The sequence below is a fragment of the Vidua macroura genome, chromosome 1 (assembly GCF_024509145.1).
Source record: "Vidua macroura isolate BioBank_ID:100142 chromosome 1, ASM2450914v1, whole genome shotgun sequence".
Classification (NCBI taxonomy): domain Eukaryota; kingdom Metazoa; phylum Chordata; class Aves; order Passeriformes; family Viduidae; genus Vidua; species Vidua macroura.
In genome coordinates, this window is record NC_071571.1 from 68,089,742 (window position 1) to 68,107,972 (window position 18,231).

The 18,231-nt window shown below is 39.1% G+C and overlaps 1 protein-coding gene across 2 annotated transcripts; it reads left to right on the forward strand.

The window, feature by feature from the left end:
* Window positions 1-872: 872 nt before the first annotated feature.
* EEF1E1 (eukaryotic translation elongation factor 1 epsilon 1) lies at window positions 873-18,003 on the forward strand. 2 transcript variants are annotated; one of them, XM_053988896.1, is made up of 4 exons: window positions 873-1,090; window positions 3,057-3,257; window positions 10,284-10,379; window positions 17,350-18,003. In XM_053988896.1, the coding sequence occupies exons 1-4, from the start codon at window positions 914-916 to the stop codon at window positions 17,488-17,490; spliced, it is 615 nt and encodes a 204-aa protein (XP_053844871.1). In that variant the 5' UTR covers window positions 873-913; the 3' UTR covers window positions 17,491-18,003. The 2 variants fall into 2 exon arrangements, with proteins under 2 accessions (XP_053844871.1, XP_053844879.1); XM_053988904.1 differs by having other exon boundaries at window positions 967-1,115.
* Window positions 18,004-18,231: the final 228 nt, after the last annotated feature.

Below are 18,231 nucleotides of genomic sequence, written 5' to 3' on the forward strand. Positions count from 1 at the left end.
TGCTAGATGGAGGAAGGCAGGACAGGTGAACAAGTGGTGCAATGGTTCCTGAGAAGCTCAGGAGAAGGGAAGGACCGTCTCTGTGGACAACCTGGGGGCAGCTCCTTGTGTAGCACTGAGCCATCCATGGAACCGAGCAGTGAGGGGCCGGCAGGCTGGGACACCGGAGCTGTCCAGAGAAGGGCAGTGAAGCTGGGAAAGGTCTGGAGCAGAAGTGCTGTGAGGAGTGGCTGAGCGAGCTGGGAGTGTTGAGCCTGGAGAAGAGGAGGCTCAGGGGTGACCTTATCACTCTCCACAGCTGCCTGCAAGGAGGCTGTAGCCACGTGGGCATCGGACTCTTCTGCCAGGCAAGCAGCAACAGGGCAAGAGGAAACGGCCTAAAGCTGCACCAGGGGATGTTCAGGCTGGCCATCAGGAGGAAATTTTCCCAAGAAAAGGTGGAATTAGCATCGGAATCGGCTGCCCAGCGAGGTGATGGAGCCACCATCTCTGGAGGTGTTGAAGAACAGACTGGACGTGGCAGTCAGTGCCATGGTCCAACTGACATGGTGGTGTTGGGTCATAGACGGGACTCCGCGATCGCTAAGGTCTTTTCCGACCAAACCGATCCCGTGAAACCCCAGTGCCGGGACACCTCATCCGCTGCCCCCGCCCCGCCAGGGGTGGGCAAAGGGGCGGCTCCGCCTCCTCCGCCCCTCACGGCTGCCCCGCCCCCGCAGGGCCCCGCCCCCCGCAGGGCCCCGCCCCGGAGGCGCGGCTTGGCGCGCGCGTGCCTGGCCCGCCATGCGGCCGGGGACGTGCAGGCGCAACTGCGCATGCGCCGGCCGTGACCCCGCTGCTTCTCCCTTGCCCCCCGAACGCTGGACGCGAACCTCCCTTGGCTTCTCATTGGCTGGCCGGCCCTTTCGGGCCAATGGCAGTGACGCTTCCTTCGGAGGCGCCGTGGCGCTGTCCGCCAATGGGGCGAGCGGTTGTTGCCGCCCTCCTTCCTTGTCCCGCGTGTTCCGCCGCGCAAGATGGCGGCATCGGTGCGGGGCGCCGAGGAGCTGGAGCTGCTGGAGCGGCTGCTGGGGCTGCCGGGCGGGAACAAGTACGGCGTCCAGGGGGAGCGGAAGGTGAAGGGAGCGAGGAGGGGCCTGGAGCGGGTGGCGGTGGCGACGCGCGTGGGAGGGCGGGCGTCCTATGGTCTCCTTTCCCCAGTGGCTCCTTCCTTCCGAGCTTCCCTTCCCGCCTCCCTGGCAATTCCCCCCCAGACACCGATGTGACGGTGGCTGCGGCCCCCCAGATACCAGACCAGCCGACGTCTCCTTGAGTCGTCTCACCTGTGCTCCCTCTAGCCCTTCCCTCACCAACTCACATATGTTGTGGGTTTTTTAGGGCCTCGCTGCCTGCGAACCTGTAGGCTCTGGAAACTCCTTCCCTCTGCTTGTGGGAAGGGTCATCATGTGTCATGGACGGGATTTCGGCTTGATTTATACTTGTTCTTTCAGCACTTTCCTTTCCCTATGCCTCTGCCAGTCGCGTCTGTGCTATCTTGAGTAAATTACATGGGAAGAAAAAGGTGCTGCTTTAATAAGAGGAAGATGTCTGCATTGAGGACGTGTTGCTCTTAAATATTTTACTCTTTTAAAGTACTCCTACCTGACATGAGGTTGTAGTGGGGTGGGAGCCTGCAGTGAGAGGGCCAGAGGGAATGGCCTAAGCTGAGACAAGGGAGACTCAGATTAGATATTAGCAAATGTTTTTCTCTCGTGGTGCTCAGGCATTGGATTAGGTTGCCTAGGGTGGAGTATCCATTTCTGGAGACGTTTAAGAGCTGTCTGGATGTGGCACTGGGTGGTGATTTAGGGTTGCAGTGGCAGTGCTGGGTGGATGCTGGGCTGGATGCTCTTAAAGGTCCTTTCCAACTTTGATGATTCTATGGTTCTAGATGTCTTAGTGTTTCAAAGCTTACCTGGAAACATTAGGTTCCATGGTTTAAGAGGCACCTAAGGCATGAAAAATGCAATTTAGAGTTGGCAGTGTCACAAATTTATGAGCCCTTTGTTTGAGCCTCCCTCCTGGAGAAGGTTGGTTGAGAAATGAAGCTCTGCGGTTGTCTTATGTTTTGGGTTTTTTCATTGACAGTTTTAGACTAGAGTCCTAAATATCTATGTGTGTTCTTCAGTTGCAAAAACTGCCTTAATTGTTTTCCAGCCCAGCTGGTATTTTAGTGCTATTACCATAAAGCATAATGCTGAAAACTCCAAGTAACTAGGTCTCTGTGTAGTTTTTCTGGCTGGATGCTCAGTGGAAAAAAACAAACGTGATAGTAGTGAAAGATTCTTGATACAAGTACAAAAATAATATTATGCTTCCAGCTTGCACCGTAGATTAAATAAATCTGGACATAAATAGACTTTTCTGTGTGGTCAAATATTTTAAGAGTGTTGCATTTTATTCAGTTTCTTTCATTTTATGTCATAAATGCCTGAATGGGCTTCAGCCTGTTGCAGTGAGTTCAGTTCACTCACTTCATTTCTTGAGGTGATGGTCCAGGTTCCTTTCCCACGGTTGAACACATGCTGCTGTCACTCATAAAGACATCATGGCTAAAGCTGGAGGTGTGTTGTGTTGTCCTGCTGGTGTCAGTGAGCTCCTGACTGCTATTCAGGGTGTTTTGGAATGGTACAGTATGTAGGAATAAGCTTTTCAGGAGGTTTGGTTACTGCAGCCTGCTTGCTCAGAGAGAAGTTGGATGCTACTGACTTCACAGTCTTAAGTCAGAGTCCTGAATTTGGAAATGAGTTAGAAATCAGTTAATAATAAGATTTCTGCCAGTGTTAGAACAAGCAATGCTATTTCTGCCTAATATTGACAGAATTTGCTTAATTGGAGCTAAAGGTGTCCTGATTTTTTCATGTTCTTCTGTAAGAATTGAAAATAAAACACCCCAAAGAGCAAAAAGTGAACACAGACTTGGTTTTGATGGCACCACCTTTACCTGAATGGTTCTATGTTCTGAGGGAGCACAAAAAACCAATAGCCATTCATTCCCCTTCTGTTTCCACTTCCAGGTTCCTGTTCTCCAAACCAACAATGGCCCTGGGCTGACCGGGTTGATGACCATCGCTGCCCACCTGGTCAGGCAGGCTGGGAAAGACCAACTGCTGGGGAGCACTGCTGAGGAGAAGGCTGTGGTGCAGCAGTGGCTGGAATACAGAGTGACCCGGGTAAATGGAGGCTGCAGTAAGGAAGATACTAGGACAGTTCTGAAGGTAAGGAGTGCTTAATTACCTTGCCACTGAATTTTGGAGTGACTGGACTTTGAAGAAGATTACACTGCTAATGTGTGTGTGAGCATCCAATTAATAAAATTTAACAAATTCTAAAGGCTTGACAGTATCACTAAGTACTGGCTTTTCCTGCTTCTCACTTTTATTGACAAAAATACCCAGCAACCAGAAACAGAAAAACAGCTAAAACTGTAACGTTCATGAAGCAGAGCTCTTGCAGTGCTCAATGGCTGTAAATTGTGAAGGGTGTTCCCCGCAGTTTAGAGACTGTTCAGCTGCCTGTGTGAGGCGCCAGTTTCTTACTATCTTCATAAATCCTTGGTTATAAGCAAGCTGGTGTTGTGTTCCAGGATAACACGTCTGTTTGTTTTAAGAGCTATTCTTAATGATGGCAATTGTGGGATACAAGCCATAGTTGATGCTGTGGTAATTGGTATTGATGCTAAAAGGAGGTACTGGACAGAATTGTGTATGAAAACTGAAATCATAAAGGAGCCTCTACAAAACTGTCCTTAACACTGAGCTACTTTGTGTGGAGTCCTTGGTCTGCTGTTATTAAACTTTTATTGTAGGCTGAAGCTTACTTCATCTTAAACAGGTGGAAGCAGAAAAGAGAATATCGAGGGTCCCCCTTGTTGTTTGAGCAGCCAGATGGCAAGGAGCAGATAGCAAAACTTACTCTATTTTCCTTACTCCTTGCAACTGGTAATAAGTATTTTTGCAGTCTTGTGGGAACAACTTGAAGAGAAAATTTGCTTTACACTGTTAAGCACTGTTTACAAAGTATGTATAAAAGGGCAGTGAAATTCGATCAATTTTTCAAGTGTTTATTTTTTCTAGTTTTAAAAGTATGTTTTAGATGGAGAGTTACATTGGTCAGTGCTGCCAGTGAGTCTGAGTTTAGAAATTTGTGAGCTGCAAGGTTGACTGTTCTTGAAGCTGGCAGAGTCCTATTATTATTCTGGCTCTGACGAGGTGTGCAGAACCCAAAGACAAACCGAAGCAGTATTAACACTGTTACTTAAAGGAAAATGCATCTTAAAGTGATACAAAACAACTTTTTGTTACTCTTCGAGCTGATAGCCCCCTTGGTCTTGAAGCCTATGGTGCCTGCATTACCTACCAACTTGGTGAAAACCCTGACAAACCATTTCTCTCACTAGAGCCCCAAATAATCTTGAGTTATCTTGGTTTCATTGGATCTGGGGAATATCTTCCATTGGTTAATAATGAGTTTGTTTACATTGCTTATATTGCTTATGTTTACATTGTAACACATCTGCTCATACTTTCTGTGTGCAAATGCTATCAAAACCGTCATAGTCATGGTTACTCTACCGATACAGCATGAAAACTGTCAACCCTTTAGGATTTTTAGAACTTGATTGAAGGAGGCACTGCCTAATCAGGGTTTAACTTCAGGTTTAGCTATGGTATGATGAGGTGGCCCATAGAGGTCCCTGTTGTCTAAACTTTTATGACAAGGGTCACAGAGTTTCAGTCATTCTTTGAACAAACTTGAAACTTGTGATGCTTTTTTTTCTCCCAAACTGTGAGAAGACCATATGAGAACAAATAACTAACTTGCATTTACCTCTCTTGCCTTTTATAAAAAACAAAAGCAAGTTTTCTGTCTTGTTGTAACAAAATTCATGTGCTCAGGATAGTTTTAGGGACCATACCTACAGTGTCAGCACATACATGTGAGTATTTGCAGAACTGCATTGGAGCATTAAAACCAGATGCAGAGATATGGTAGTTTCCTGCTGGAGCTGGGATCCCTTTCCATCTTTGGCCTTAGTGACACTGGTTGTGTAGGAAAGACAATATGCTGAAATACAAATATGTGGATATATCAAGCATTTCCAAGCAAAGCAAAATTTCCTTACTGAGAATCAAACGGTGTTACTTTAGAGAGAATCTCTGCCTTTAAGTGCATTTAAATGTTTTTCTGTGGATTTTTTTAAACAAGTGTTGAAAAACCAGAATTTATTTTAACACAAGGCTGCTGTGGAATTGTTTCAGCACTAACAATTTCATAGTATAGCAATTAAGAGCTTTTTTTTTTTTTTAATTTGTTCTCTTGCCACCATGATTAATCAGAAAAGGGGCAGCCTACCATTAAAGTATACTGTGCCAAAAGGGAGTATGAGTGAAAAAAAAAGAAGAACTAAAATAGGGAGGGAAGTCTGAGGCTGTAGTTTTACAACGTGTCTGGAATACACAATGGCAGTCTTGGGACGGTTGCAGCCTAGAGCCACAATTTATAATAAGCTGCACCAAAAACAGTTCAGTAACTTCTGCTATAAACTTTAGGCTGCCTCTATTTAACCCTTAACTGATGTTCTGGTTCTACAAAATGTCAGTAAATAACTGGTTTCATGTTTGTTAATTTGAATTGGAAGGATTTTCTGTTTGCTTTACGAAAATAGGTTGTTAAATTGTTCTTACTAATGTGTTGCCTAAAGCTGTTACTTGGCAGGAAAATTATGGTGAAATAGACCATCTCAACCAGGGTTTTCATATTCATCCAGAGCAAATGCCACAATGTTCAGAATGGACCAATAAAGGGCTTGTTGAGTTTTGTCTAATTTTGATTTGTGCTTCTGTACTTGACAAAATAAATGGGAGCAGTACTTTTGCTCCAAATCTGTTCCTCAGCAGATCTGTAGGAATGATGAATGTCAATAGCAGTGATAGCATAATATACAATGCCTTATATTAACTTTCTTTTCCACAGGGTAAAAGAGTATAATCTTTTGTTTCTTTGATGTTTAGTTAGTGGTAATTTAAGCTCCGTAGGAAAAAAAAATCTGAAAATTTCTGAGTTGTCATGTGCAATAACCAGTGTCTTTTCTGTTCCTCTGTGCCATCAAATGTCTACTTAGGTGTTAGTGAATTCTGTTCAGGAGATTTTAATGTCTCTGCTTTATCAATTTTAGGTATTTTAAACCTGAGGATTCTTCCCCCCTCATACCCCATCTTCAGAAACCTCTGACAAATAACTGGTAGCTTGTTAAATTCATGTAAAAGCATCCACATAAATGTAGAAACTTCTGGTCTCTGAAGGATGATAACTAAGTGTCTCATAGACAACAATGTTCCATGATTTTAGTTAGCTTTATCGCAATCTCCTGTGCTGGCTGGCTGAAATCATTAAATCCAAATAGAAATCTGAATAAGAGAGCTTCAATATCTATTTAATGTGCTTGCTTGAAAAATTACTGTTTCCGCAGGTACAAAAGCAGGTTAATCCATGCTCTGTTCATGCCATTAATCCACAGCTCTGTGCACTGGTTTTTTGCACACTTACAGGTTTAAAGGTTGATTTTTTATTATTGCAGCAATATTTGTTGATTATTTTTCTTCTTTTACAGGAAACTCAGTAATATAATATTCTTCCAGACCAGGTTTAGCTCATAGTTTGCCAGTTAGAAAGAAGAGTCTTGCATGAGAATTAAAAATACATCTATGTATCAAAACTGTAGTTCTGCTTTTCTTGGATGTGGCTGCAGAAACCCTTTCTTGGGTTCTGCATTGTCAGGGGCTTTCTTGAAACATTTGGGACTGCTCAGCTTTTTGTCTTTGCATGGTGCGAGTGACATAAAAGCATTTAGGGCATAAATGACCTCGAGAATCTTGCTGACTGAAAGGACAGGACGTCTGTGTGTAAGGGAAGCACATACACCAGCAGGGTGTTGTGGGCAAAACATCCAGAACAAAAGCAGAGTGTGATTAGGTCTGTTGGAAGCTCCTGAGTTGTCCTAAGAAGCAACAGTTCCATATCCAAGCCACTGTCACAACTGGCAGTGATTGGCATGGATTCAGCAGCCTGAGCAGATTAAATGGATTTGGGGCCATTGGATTGCATATTTAACAGGCAGTAAGCAGTGCTGGGGGTGCTGAGACACGTGCTCTGAATGGGATGTGTTGAGCTGTTGCTAGATAGAGGCTGTAAATAGGATTTTTTTTCCACATAGAACAAGCAAATGGAAATCCATCAGTTAGTCCATAAATAATGTAACAACTCTTTCTGTTGCTGTTCTCCCCCTCATACCCAAAAATGGTGTTTGAATTACTGCAGTTGTTCAGTGTATGCAGTTTTAATGCATTGTAATGCAGCTATGCCTTAAGTACCTGTCTGAAATTCGAGAGTTTCCCAAAGGAATGCAACAGTAAGTTTATATAGTTACAAGCAACTTCTGGGACTATCTTGATTTCTTTAATCCTGGGTTTGTATATATGGAATTAATTTAAGTAACTGTGTCCAGTACATGAAAGACAAATTATTCAGTTGACAGCCAGCAGACCTGAATTTCCTGCGTGTGATAGAAATTCTGTAGACTTTTGTGTTCATATTTTCATTAATCTCTCCAGGACTGGAACACTATTTCACTTTAATACTGTGGTCACTTGAGCAAACTTGACTTTTGGGAATTTTAGCACATTTGGCTATTAGCCAGTAATATAATCATCCATGGGAAGCATAACCCATGAGGCAAGATTAAGTAAATGTGCCTAATGCACATGAAAAAAATATGGTGTTTCTGAATTTGTGTGACTTGCAGAATGAAATCAGAATGTCTGTATTTTAGGGGAGGAAAGTACATGTTCAAAACCAGAATTGTAAACTAATGCTAATTTATACAAGACTAAACTATTTTTGTCAAATTTAATTTGCTCAGTTAACTGACTTCATAAAATTTGATGAACCAGAATAAATAATTGTTCATGCTGTGGTGGCTTACCTTGCCTTTAAAGTTTTAGGATTTTTTTATTGATGACTATGTGTATTGAGTGTACACATGCAATATAAAATTCAGAATTAGCTGAGTAATGCTGTAATTTCTCTGGTGAAGAAATCCAAAATTTTCAGCAGGGAAATAACTGTGGTGATGCTACCTTCAGAGATAATGAGCTTTTTCCTTTACAAAATCCTGATTCCATAGCCTAAGCCAAGAAGAGCGGGGGAGGAGGGGGAGAAGATATCATTTCTGTGGTGATAGTTTTCATTACAATGCATGTGGAATTTCTGGTTAATTGAAATGAAAAATGCTAGTCAGAGAATTTGTTTCAAAACAGACAAGTCTTTGGATTTTTTTTTCTAATAAAGCAGATCTTTAGGTTTGGGGTTTTTTCTTCTTAACATTGGATTTGCCTTTGTGTTGCATGTAGAAAATTCCACAGAACTGTAGTTACATGTTTGAGGTAATTTGAGCACCCACTAACATGAACAAAGCAGTAAACCATTCTAAAGAAAAGAAGCTATATAGCCAGGGGCAGTTGACCTTACAGAATTTTAACTATGCAGGGGTTAATATGTTTCCCTGATTTGTTCTAATAAAAGAAATCAAACCAGACATGGGGATGTTCAAATATTACAGAAGTACGGGAGTCCTGTCATGAAGAGGTTTTCAAAGAATAGTAAGGTGGCTTAATGGAGTCGAACTTGTCAAAAGCAAATGCAAGGTTAGATGTCTTAAAGTCTCAACATTCTACTTTGGTGGTTTGGTCTTGGTTTATTTTCTGTATATGCATTATGGGAAATCCCGATATCAGTAAAATTATGTAACCCCAAAAAGTGCAACATGCTGAAGGCCAAATATAATTTTTCAATTGTTCACTAAATATTAACCCTCTTCTCCTTGCCCAAGACTTGTTTATTCAGTAAAATGTCTGAAAATGGAATGTGCTCTAATTGAGACTGAAAAATTAAAATTTTTGAAAATGTTAGTTACGTTTAAGCTGCTTACCTCTGTTTCTAGGGCAGGGGAAGGGAGTGGCTTAAGCCACTTAAGCATTGTGTGCTTCTTTTTTTTCCTTCAAATTAGGGGAGTTTACAAATCCAAGGGAAAGCTGGGAAACTGTTTTTGTAGATATCTGAAAATAATACTGTAAAACTAAAGCTGGCTTATGCTGGAGTCACGGTTAAAGTAGGTAATTTTATTGTTATATTTATTTAGAAAAAAGAGGGGGGGCAGAAAGGTGTATAAATCGGATTACAAGTAGGTAGGATTTGGAGAAAAGGAAGGACAGGTAAAGAGGTAGAGCTGATGTGTGATGCCTCTGTCCTCAGAACTGATAAACTTGGGCAACAATGAGCCTGTCAGCTTCTTGTTTTCTGGCAGAGAATGGCTGCATACAAAAAGCCATGGAGAGGAGTCTCTGTTTATATGCATTTTAAATAATTATTTACTGAACCTGAATGGAAACCTTCTACTACCCACCCTCATAGCCTCTGATCTGGAACAGTTGAGATGATCTTAAAATGCTGGAAATTCTCTCTTCCTAAAGACTTGGATGGCAGCTGAATTGACAATATCAGTCACAAAGAATTGCTAGCAGTAACTTCTACATTAATAAAAGCAGGTGTCAAGTGACAGCAACTGATGGGTATCAAGATACCAGCATCAAGCTTGAAACACCTTGTCTCCCACCCCACTATTCCGGTGTGTTTCCCTGGTCCTTAGACATTTGGAGTTCCAGAACCTTGCTGGCCAGCTGCACGGAGTCCTGGAGAACAGGCATAGCTGCTGCTGGAAGAACACTATGCTGTCCTTTTATCATAGGACTGCATTTTCCATTAATCAAATGTTAAACGTTAGAATTTGCACTCATAATAAATACACAGCTCTAATTTTTGAACTGAGTAATTAGAAGCCAAGAAAAGACAGACTTGAAAGTATTTCTGTGGAGTCAGCTTAAAATAATTTGCATTTACAAAAATTTCACTACATATAAAGCACTTTGTTTACAGATCAGCATTTAAATTTTTACCTAATTCTCACTGTCAAAAGAATGATATTTTATTTTATTATCTTGTCACTTGCTTTCTAGAACTTTTTCTTTTATTATCTGTTTTGTTTGCAGAGTTGGCATAACTTAAAACTGGTGTTTATTTTATATGCATGGTCTCCAGAGGAAATTTCTATTATTTTTAACAACTGCATTAATATATCGTTTCACAAAGTCCATACTACAGCAGTATAATGATTTCTTCCTTTTTAGGATCTTAACATGCACCTTGAAGATAAAGTCTACCTTGCAGGAAACATTTTTACCTTAGCAGACATTTTGATGTACTATGGATTGCATCATATCATGGTAAGCATTACTTGCATCATTTTTATATGTACAGCTATCATAATTGCTACTTATCTAAAGGGCATTTTATTGTCGTAGAAGTTAACTTACTGAACAGAACAGAGGAAAATAAAACTTGTTTTTAAGTTTTCCATTTTATTCTTGAATATTTAGCTATGGATCTGCCAAAAGACCTGTAGTGTCAGAATGCTTCCGTTTCCTCTGCAAAATATAGAAAGGATGATACCAATCCCTGTGTTTCTACGATTGAGGGCTCTTGCCTTTTCAAGTCTGAAACCTCACTGAACTACAGTCACATAAGTACATGGGGGCAAATAGATAAATGAGGCTGAAAGGATGTGTCAGAACTGAAAGTATTAACTTCATTAGTATTAGAGAAATACAAATGCATGTAAATTAAGCTCCTTAATACATATAAAAAAGTTTGAGCCATAACAAATTGTCATTTGTGTTTCCAGACTTAAGTGATAAGGCTTGATAAGGTACATAATATGAAAATAACATGAGGAGTTGGTGCTTAGGAAGAGAAGGAAAAAAAGCCCCATGCCAAAAATAAATTTGTTCTGGGTGAGGAAGATGCTGAGATTATTTGTAGTCAGCTCAGGCTACTATGAATTGCACCTTCAGTTCTGAACCCCAAGTGCTAATTTAAAGATAAACCAGTAGACGCTATTTGCATTTTGGTGGCTGGAATGTGTTTGTAAATGAGCCATTGTCATTCTCTGGAGTGGGAAGAAACCAAAGGACTCACATAAAAATTCTTGGGAAAAGATGAAATCAGTCAGTTTTGCATTAGAAAATTGAAGGGGGGAGTGAAGATAATTAGAAGGAGATGCCTCTGACAAATGCATGTGTGTCTGAGAATTGAATTCAATCAGCTGGGTGAATGGTTACTTTTATACAATTAAAAGTAGAGCTCTGGGAGAAGTGTAGAAGAATACATTTCAAAATGGAAGCAGAGGGGAGGGGTAATCAAGTAGTGAAATTCTACCAGAAATGAAAGAAAACTTATGTATCTGTATCTTGACTATCCAGGAGTAAAAGTTCAAATTATTATCAAGCACAGGAGAGGGAAGCTTCATTTCAAAAGGTTTTTGAAAACATGCTAGAGTAAGTCACATAGAATTAATTCTGTTAAATTATTTACCTTGTAAAATATCTTAAGCAGTAGATGTGTTGGTTACAGTGTCAGAATGGGTTACCTTTCACATATGATATGCAGACATAAAAAAGACTATAAGTATTTTCTAAAAATAAGATTTTATATTCTGTAAGAGAGTACAAGTTCAAATGAGACTTTTTTTAAAAAAAAACTTGGCAGGGGAAAATCCAAACATTTTAAATTTAGAGTTTGCTCTAGAGTAGACCACCTAATCAAGATGAAAAGATACAAGTTATTGCTTTGGGAAATAGAACAGATGGTAAAAACAAATGACTTAGTGCTCCTGGGTGCCTGCAAACATCCAGACACTACTTGGGACAAGTTTATAGTACAGCATCTGTTTCTGAAATGTTTGATTTCATCAAAGGTAATTTTCTGAATCGGAAAGGTATAAAGGGCAAGCAACAGGGTGACTGTTCTAAATAAATAGGAAAATCTAGGAGCTACTAACTAGGAATTACATGTATTGTGAAGGTTTCAGAATTGATAAACATACAGAGGCATGATCTTCAACTGTAGAATCTTGTGATTTTATGTTTTCTAATGTCTTTTAATTATTTTTATTTCTCTTGTAATTGGAAGAGAGTATGTCCAGAGCTGCTGCTCTGCCCTAAGCTTTATGGGGGAGGCAGGGATAGCTGCTGTATCTCATGTGATGTAGTTCAGAGAAGCAGTTTGTCATATCCACCATTGCTTCAGCTGAGCCTTGTGCAAAATATCAATACGTGTTTCCTATGATGCTTTAAGAAAGGAGGTAGAAATGGGAGACATGGGGCATAGGGCACACCCACAGATCTTGCTGTCCATCAAGTTGTCTAGAAAATTGATCTGAAAATATCACTGGTAGTACCTTAAAGGTACTGCCTTGATAGACTCTTGGTAGACTAAAAACTACATGCTAACACAGACATTAGTGATAGGATACTGTAAATTCTACTGACATACCATGGTCATCCTGAATAAGCCAAGTAGTAAAACTTTAAAACCCTTCTGATTCACATTTCTTTGAAAAAGTTTTTAAGACCAACCACTCCTATAACTCAGTTCTTCACCTGTGATATCTTGGTTTCTCTGAGTATAGATCATGCATCTTTGTATTCATTCCTCCCTCCCATCTTCATTTTGCCCTTCCCATTATCCAGGAGGGGTTCTGGAGTCTGCTTCTTCACTGTTCAGGCTCATCCATTTGAACTGACAGTTTGTTTACTGAGCAGCAGCAACTCTTAGTTCTGCAATTGTGTGCCTGCCTTTCATTCTCTCTGTCTCTTCTAGTTATCCTAATAAATACAGTAGTGCAATGTGTTGAAAAATCCATATTGTGGGAAACTAATTACTATTTCAATCAGTGAGAATCAGATTCACAGGTAGTGTTTCAGGGATTTTGCAGACAGAATCTGTTTTGGGTCTTTTAATTAGAAAACACACTCATAGTAATAAGGCAGGAACTAAATAGTACATGCTGTTCTGCATCATAATGTAGATTACAAACACCCAAAAAATGTAATGCTTGATACTGCATTTTCAATCAATGTGATCTACATTGTCATATATAATTGATGTCTCTGTGTATGTAACATTAATATTGTTGTCTTATAGACACTTCAATTCCAGATATACATGTGTGGATAAATATGAACAATAAAACTCTACTAGGTTAAAGCATAGATTGCAGAGAAAACGTGAACTTAAAAGCATTGCTTGAGGTTAGCTTAGGCAATCAGTGAGCATTAAAATCCCCCTGTGGTAATGAACTTGTTTTCTAATTTGGGGGATTTTTTAATTTTTTTAAGTTTCCAGATACCTTAATTTGTAAATATTTTTGATCAGCTCAAGTCCAGATTTATTTCAAGATAAGTAATCAATATGATGATTGATCTGCTTTTATACTTCAAAAATGTTGTCAGAACCAAGGAAGTGGTCTCAAATCTATCTGTCTGACTTGAAAATTTCGTTAATAAGGTCTGGAAAATTACTTACGGGTGAAGTTTGTATCTGCACATGGAAGACGCCTCAATCAAAACTTTGGTGTCAAACTGAATATGATCAAGTACAAAACAAACTAAGCAGTTGTCCTTGAGCCAGAACCACTAATATTGAACCATAATGAGACTACAACAGTAGTTTATTTTGGAGTTATTTTTTTCATAAGGAATATTTCCTGTAATAAACAGATTGCCATGACTTTTTGTTAATATTTGCTGACATGTTGCTTATTTTAGTACTGAGGTAACAGGGTTTTCTTCTAAGCAATGATACTAAAAATGGTTCTTCAACTGAAGTGCAAAAGAAGCAGTTTTAACCTAAATAAAAAGTCATTTTAAGCTTATTCCTTTAACAGCATAAAATTAGAAAAAACTATGTGAAAGTACATGTATGTCATGAAATACACCATCCAGCTGTTTGGTTTTTTTCTTTTTCTCCCATACCTAAAGGCTAAGTTTAAAAAGTCAGATAGTATCTATGCTTTTCCTCATGCTGAAGAGGTTCATATGTAGGCAGGTATTTTTAGATTTTCCATGACCTGCAGGTTGTGGGAATGGGGCTTTATGCCTGCATCCCCAATGCTACAGAAAGAAAATATAATTAAAGCTTGTGTATTTTTAGCCCTTTCAGAAACTCTTTGAGTTGCATTGTATGATAACCACCTTGGTTCCCCTCAGTGAGCTTTCTAGGGGAAGAAAAAGACTTTTTTTTTTTTTCATGACATGAAAAAAAAAAGTCTGTCAAATTAAGTGTCTGCTTCTTTGCTATTAAAATAATTGCTTTAATAGCAAATAATTATTTTAACAGCAGAACAGCAGCCTTTCTTAACTTGGGGGAATTATCTAATTTAATGAGGAAGAATAGAAAATACCCATCTAACAAAATGTTGTAAAAAATGCCATGGAAGTGATCTCTAAACAATTAACCTAAGAGTTATGTTCCGAGTAAAAAGTAGAGCATGCCACAAAGTGCTTTTTAATATATTTCACTGATAGAGTACATTATGTAAATAAGTAAAAATATCTTGCTTGTTGTGCCTAGAGTACAAAAAGAGGTCTTATTATTAGCATAGCTGTCTGTTTTGCCCTTCAGATGTTTTTTCACTGTGCTAACAGAATGAAAGAGGACTAGTTTTCCGGACTTCTGTTTTTTATTTACATTGGAGAAACATGAAGATCAAGAATTTGCAGTAAAAGATTATGGGAAGGAAATACTGTATGTGCTGCAAAATCTAAAATTTAGCTCAGCATTTCCATAACCAGGTGCTTATCTATTAAAGACTTTGAAAGAGGTTATTGTGAACTCAAGGAACTTAAAGTTTCAGTATTTTAGTATTTGCTCATACTTAAATACCTTTCTTCACTTCCAGTAGTTTTAGATTGCTTTAGAGCACACACATTGTTGTTTTCACGCACTGTGTTACTTTGTAAATGATCCTCCAGCTTCATATCAAGCATCAGCATCCAGCTACCATTAATTATAGCACACTGCAGGTGATGAAAAGCATCTTTCCCTAAATGGTACTGCTTTTTTTTTTTTTTGGTCCTGAATATACTGCACTTGCAGAAACTCCGGCAGTTTCTGAAACAGTGTTATATTACTATAGCTTCCACTTTTCATTTGTAATGCCTTTAAAAATTCTAGACTTTCTTCCCCCTCTTTGTTAGTGCTATTCACTTCTTTAATTGCCAATAAGGCTCTTATATTTCTAGATCTGCAAAAATACGTGGCTGGTTTTTATGGTTTTTCTGCGCATTTCTATCAGTCTACAACTGTAGGAACAATGTTTACATTTCCATGCCAGCAGCAAGAAGAGCAGATTTTCTCATACTGCCTGAACTGGGGTTCATAACAGTACAAAATTGCAGAAGGAAATACATCTGTAGTGCTGTGCTTGTATTATGGCAGGTACGTTCCCTAGGAAGAGCAGCTTCTTGGGTTTAGGAGCAGCTGCAAGATCCCTGCCTTTTGGTTACTGCCACAGTAACTATGCTCTTAACTTCTCATTAATTGAGCTTTAAAGCTGTGTTCCATTGGTTTAGAATTCCCTTCTGCAACTCCTTGAAATTCTTCTCACTTGGTATTTTTCCACTGGTTCATCTTGTAGTATATATCCTTACGTTCTTTTTGCTGCTACATGTTTAAAGCTTCCCAGTTCTAAGCCAAGTGCTGCGCTATGTGAGAGAACAGCAAGGAGAAGCAGCAAATCTGATAGGAAACTCCTGAAATCAAAAGGGGGGCATGCCACAAGGTGAAATGTAATACATGATGAGGTTTTAAAGAGCAGCTTTTTATTCATACACCTGAATATCTAAATGAGTATGTTTATCTCTTTCTGTGATCCAAAGTTTGTTGAAACATATTTGTTTCCAGCTGTCCTGTCCCCAAGACCAAATTTTCAGTGAACCTGCAGCATCTATAAAATCTTGCGTTTGTAGAACAAAGTGTAAGGAATAAAGGAATATGCCATTTGTTTAGCTTTTGAGGAGATTAACCTTGATTAGCTTTAAAAATCTAAATATGAAAAATATTAGGCATGTCTAGATCACTATTTATCTGGTAAAACTGTCCTCTGCAGATGTGTCCTTCTTCATTGACTGCTGGCATTGTAAAGATTTAAGTTAAGCTTGATGGTGAATTGATGGCTAACTGAAAATGAAGTGGGGTGAATCCTGCACTGATTGGTTTCACTCTTGTTGAGATAGGATAGGGGAGCTGATGTGAGGATCACATTTGGTTCCTGATGCAGGTTTTATAGTCTGTTTTGAGGACTACCCCATTTGTAATTCAGTTGTTGTATGTCAATGTGAGAAAAGAGATTATGGTCTAAACTGATAAGCCAACTTGATTACAGAGAAATAAGAAGACATAAAATTGCTACTCAAGAATAGTAATACAGGTGATACAAGATGGGAGTAGTTGTACAGCTGGCTTGAAAAACTCCAAAATAATAACAGACTTTGTAGTAAAGCTTTGAGGGTGCTGCTGACCTAAATTTGAAAGACTTTTAAAGGTAGAATTTGGATCTGTAACTGTAGATAACTTAACCTAAGCCAGTCTTCTTATTAAGGATAGACTTGAAGCTCTGCATTAAATTTAGCCACATATCCTGTGACAAGGAGCTGTTGCAATAGTGTGATAGAGACTTCTTCCTGATTGATCCTGAAGCTGTTCTGTGTGATAGTACTTCAAATATTTTGATGAAGTATGGGCAGGTTTCCAGTTTCTTTTACTGTTGTAATTTGAATAATGCCATTGCTATCTTAATAATGTAAGCTAGCAGATCTGAATAGTTAAGTTATGCTGATTCTTAGTAACTATTCTATTTTGAGCAATAGTCATACGAAACAATTTCCAATTATCCTATCCAGTCTGAAATTGCCTGGAAAAAGCTTACTCCTGTGCTTAAAATGCACCTTGAAACATGAAGTAGTCACTTTGCCTGTGAGGCAAGACTGTCTGCTAAATGAACATGAAAGGGTTGTGCATGTTGTGGAACTCTTCCCTCCACTGCCCTGTACTGTATGCTGACCCCATGAATAGAGAGATGCATTAAATTCATGCAGGCTTTTCCCCCCCTCTCTATCATGCAAATGTATATTCCACCTCCAGGTCTGTTCCTTTGAGTAGGTTAAATTCCCATACATATTATGGGTTTGAGTTTTACTATGTGAAATTAGGATAGAACACTGCTGGACTGTAACAAGTTACTTGAGTTTAAATAATTTGTAAAACTATCCACTTTTATTTCACCTTACCACATGTTATGACTCTAATGATGCAGTGCCTGGTGTTACTGGTGCCTTGTATTTATTCCCCATGCAGGTGGACCTCACAGTGCAAGAAAAGGAGAAATACCTTAATGTGTCTCGATGGTTCAACCACATTCAGCATTACCCAGGTGTCCGACAGCATCTGTCTGATGTCGTCTTTATCAAGAACAGATTGTACACTAATGCTCATTAAGACAAATCTTAATGTTGTGTTGGAATGAGGTGTGGGAGTTCAGAAGTTGTACTGTCCAAAGCCACTAACCTGCAAATACTGTTTTGTAACCTTCTGTATGTGAACCGAAACTGTCAATGCCTCAGATAATACAACTGCATTGAATTGCTGTTGTTCATTCAAGAATTTGAACTAAAGAATTATTATTGTGTATCTGATTAAACACAAAAATGGTAGAAAGATGGAAAAATTGAGTTTTAATTCATTATTTTTTTTAAATTTTAAGGTTCTTTTAATTAAACATTCAAGTGAAATTACATTATCTTTACCATCAATTATTCACTCCTTTTGCTATTTATTGAATGTTTATGTATGTCAACCAGCTTTCCTTTCATTTTGTTTTCCATGAATGTTTACACTAGTTTTGTACAAGTTAAGAGCTATATTGTGTGCCAAGGATGTGAAAAAGGGAACATGCAAATGTTACAAAGTATTTATGTGACTGAATAAATTATTTTAAAACTGTAGTCTTAATTTGGCTGTGAAACCTTCTAGTTTTTCTTCAGTAAAGAAGATTTTTAAAGGGTTAGTTCACTTCCTGCTTCATCTTGTGGTGTACTGTTTTGACTGTAAAAATATTTTCTTTAAAACTGGGTAGCAAAGTTAGTGTTCTTAAAGATTTGCATGTGCCTCGCTTCATTTTTTACACAAGTGCAAGTGCACTTTTTCCACCACCCAACAAAACTAACCAAAACTTAAGGT

What these genes read in the sequence shown, in the direction of transcription:
- EEF1E1 (XM_053988896.1), top strand. Translation starts at nt 914, where the DNA reads ATGGCAGTGACGCTTCCTTCGGAGGCGCCGTGGCGCTGTCCGCCAATG. An exon ending in GGGCTGCCGGGCGGGAACAA is followed by an intron (nt 1,091 to 3,056) that starts GTACGGCGTCCA and finishes TTCCACTTCCAG; the next exon opens with GTTCCTGTTCTCCAAACCAA. An exon ending in ATACTAGGACAGTTCTGAAG is followed by an intron (nt 3,258 to 10,283) that starts GTAAGGAGTGCT and finishes CTTCCTTTTTAG; the next exon opens with GATCTTAACATGCACCTTGA.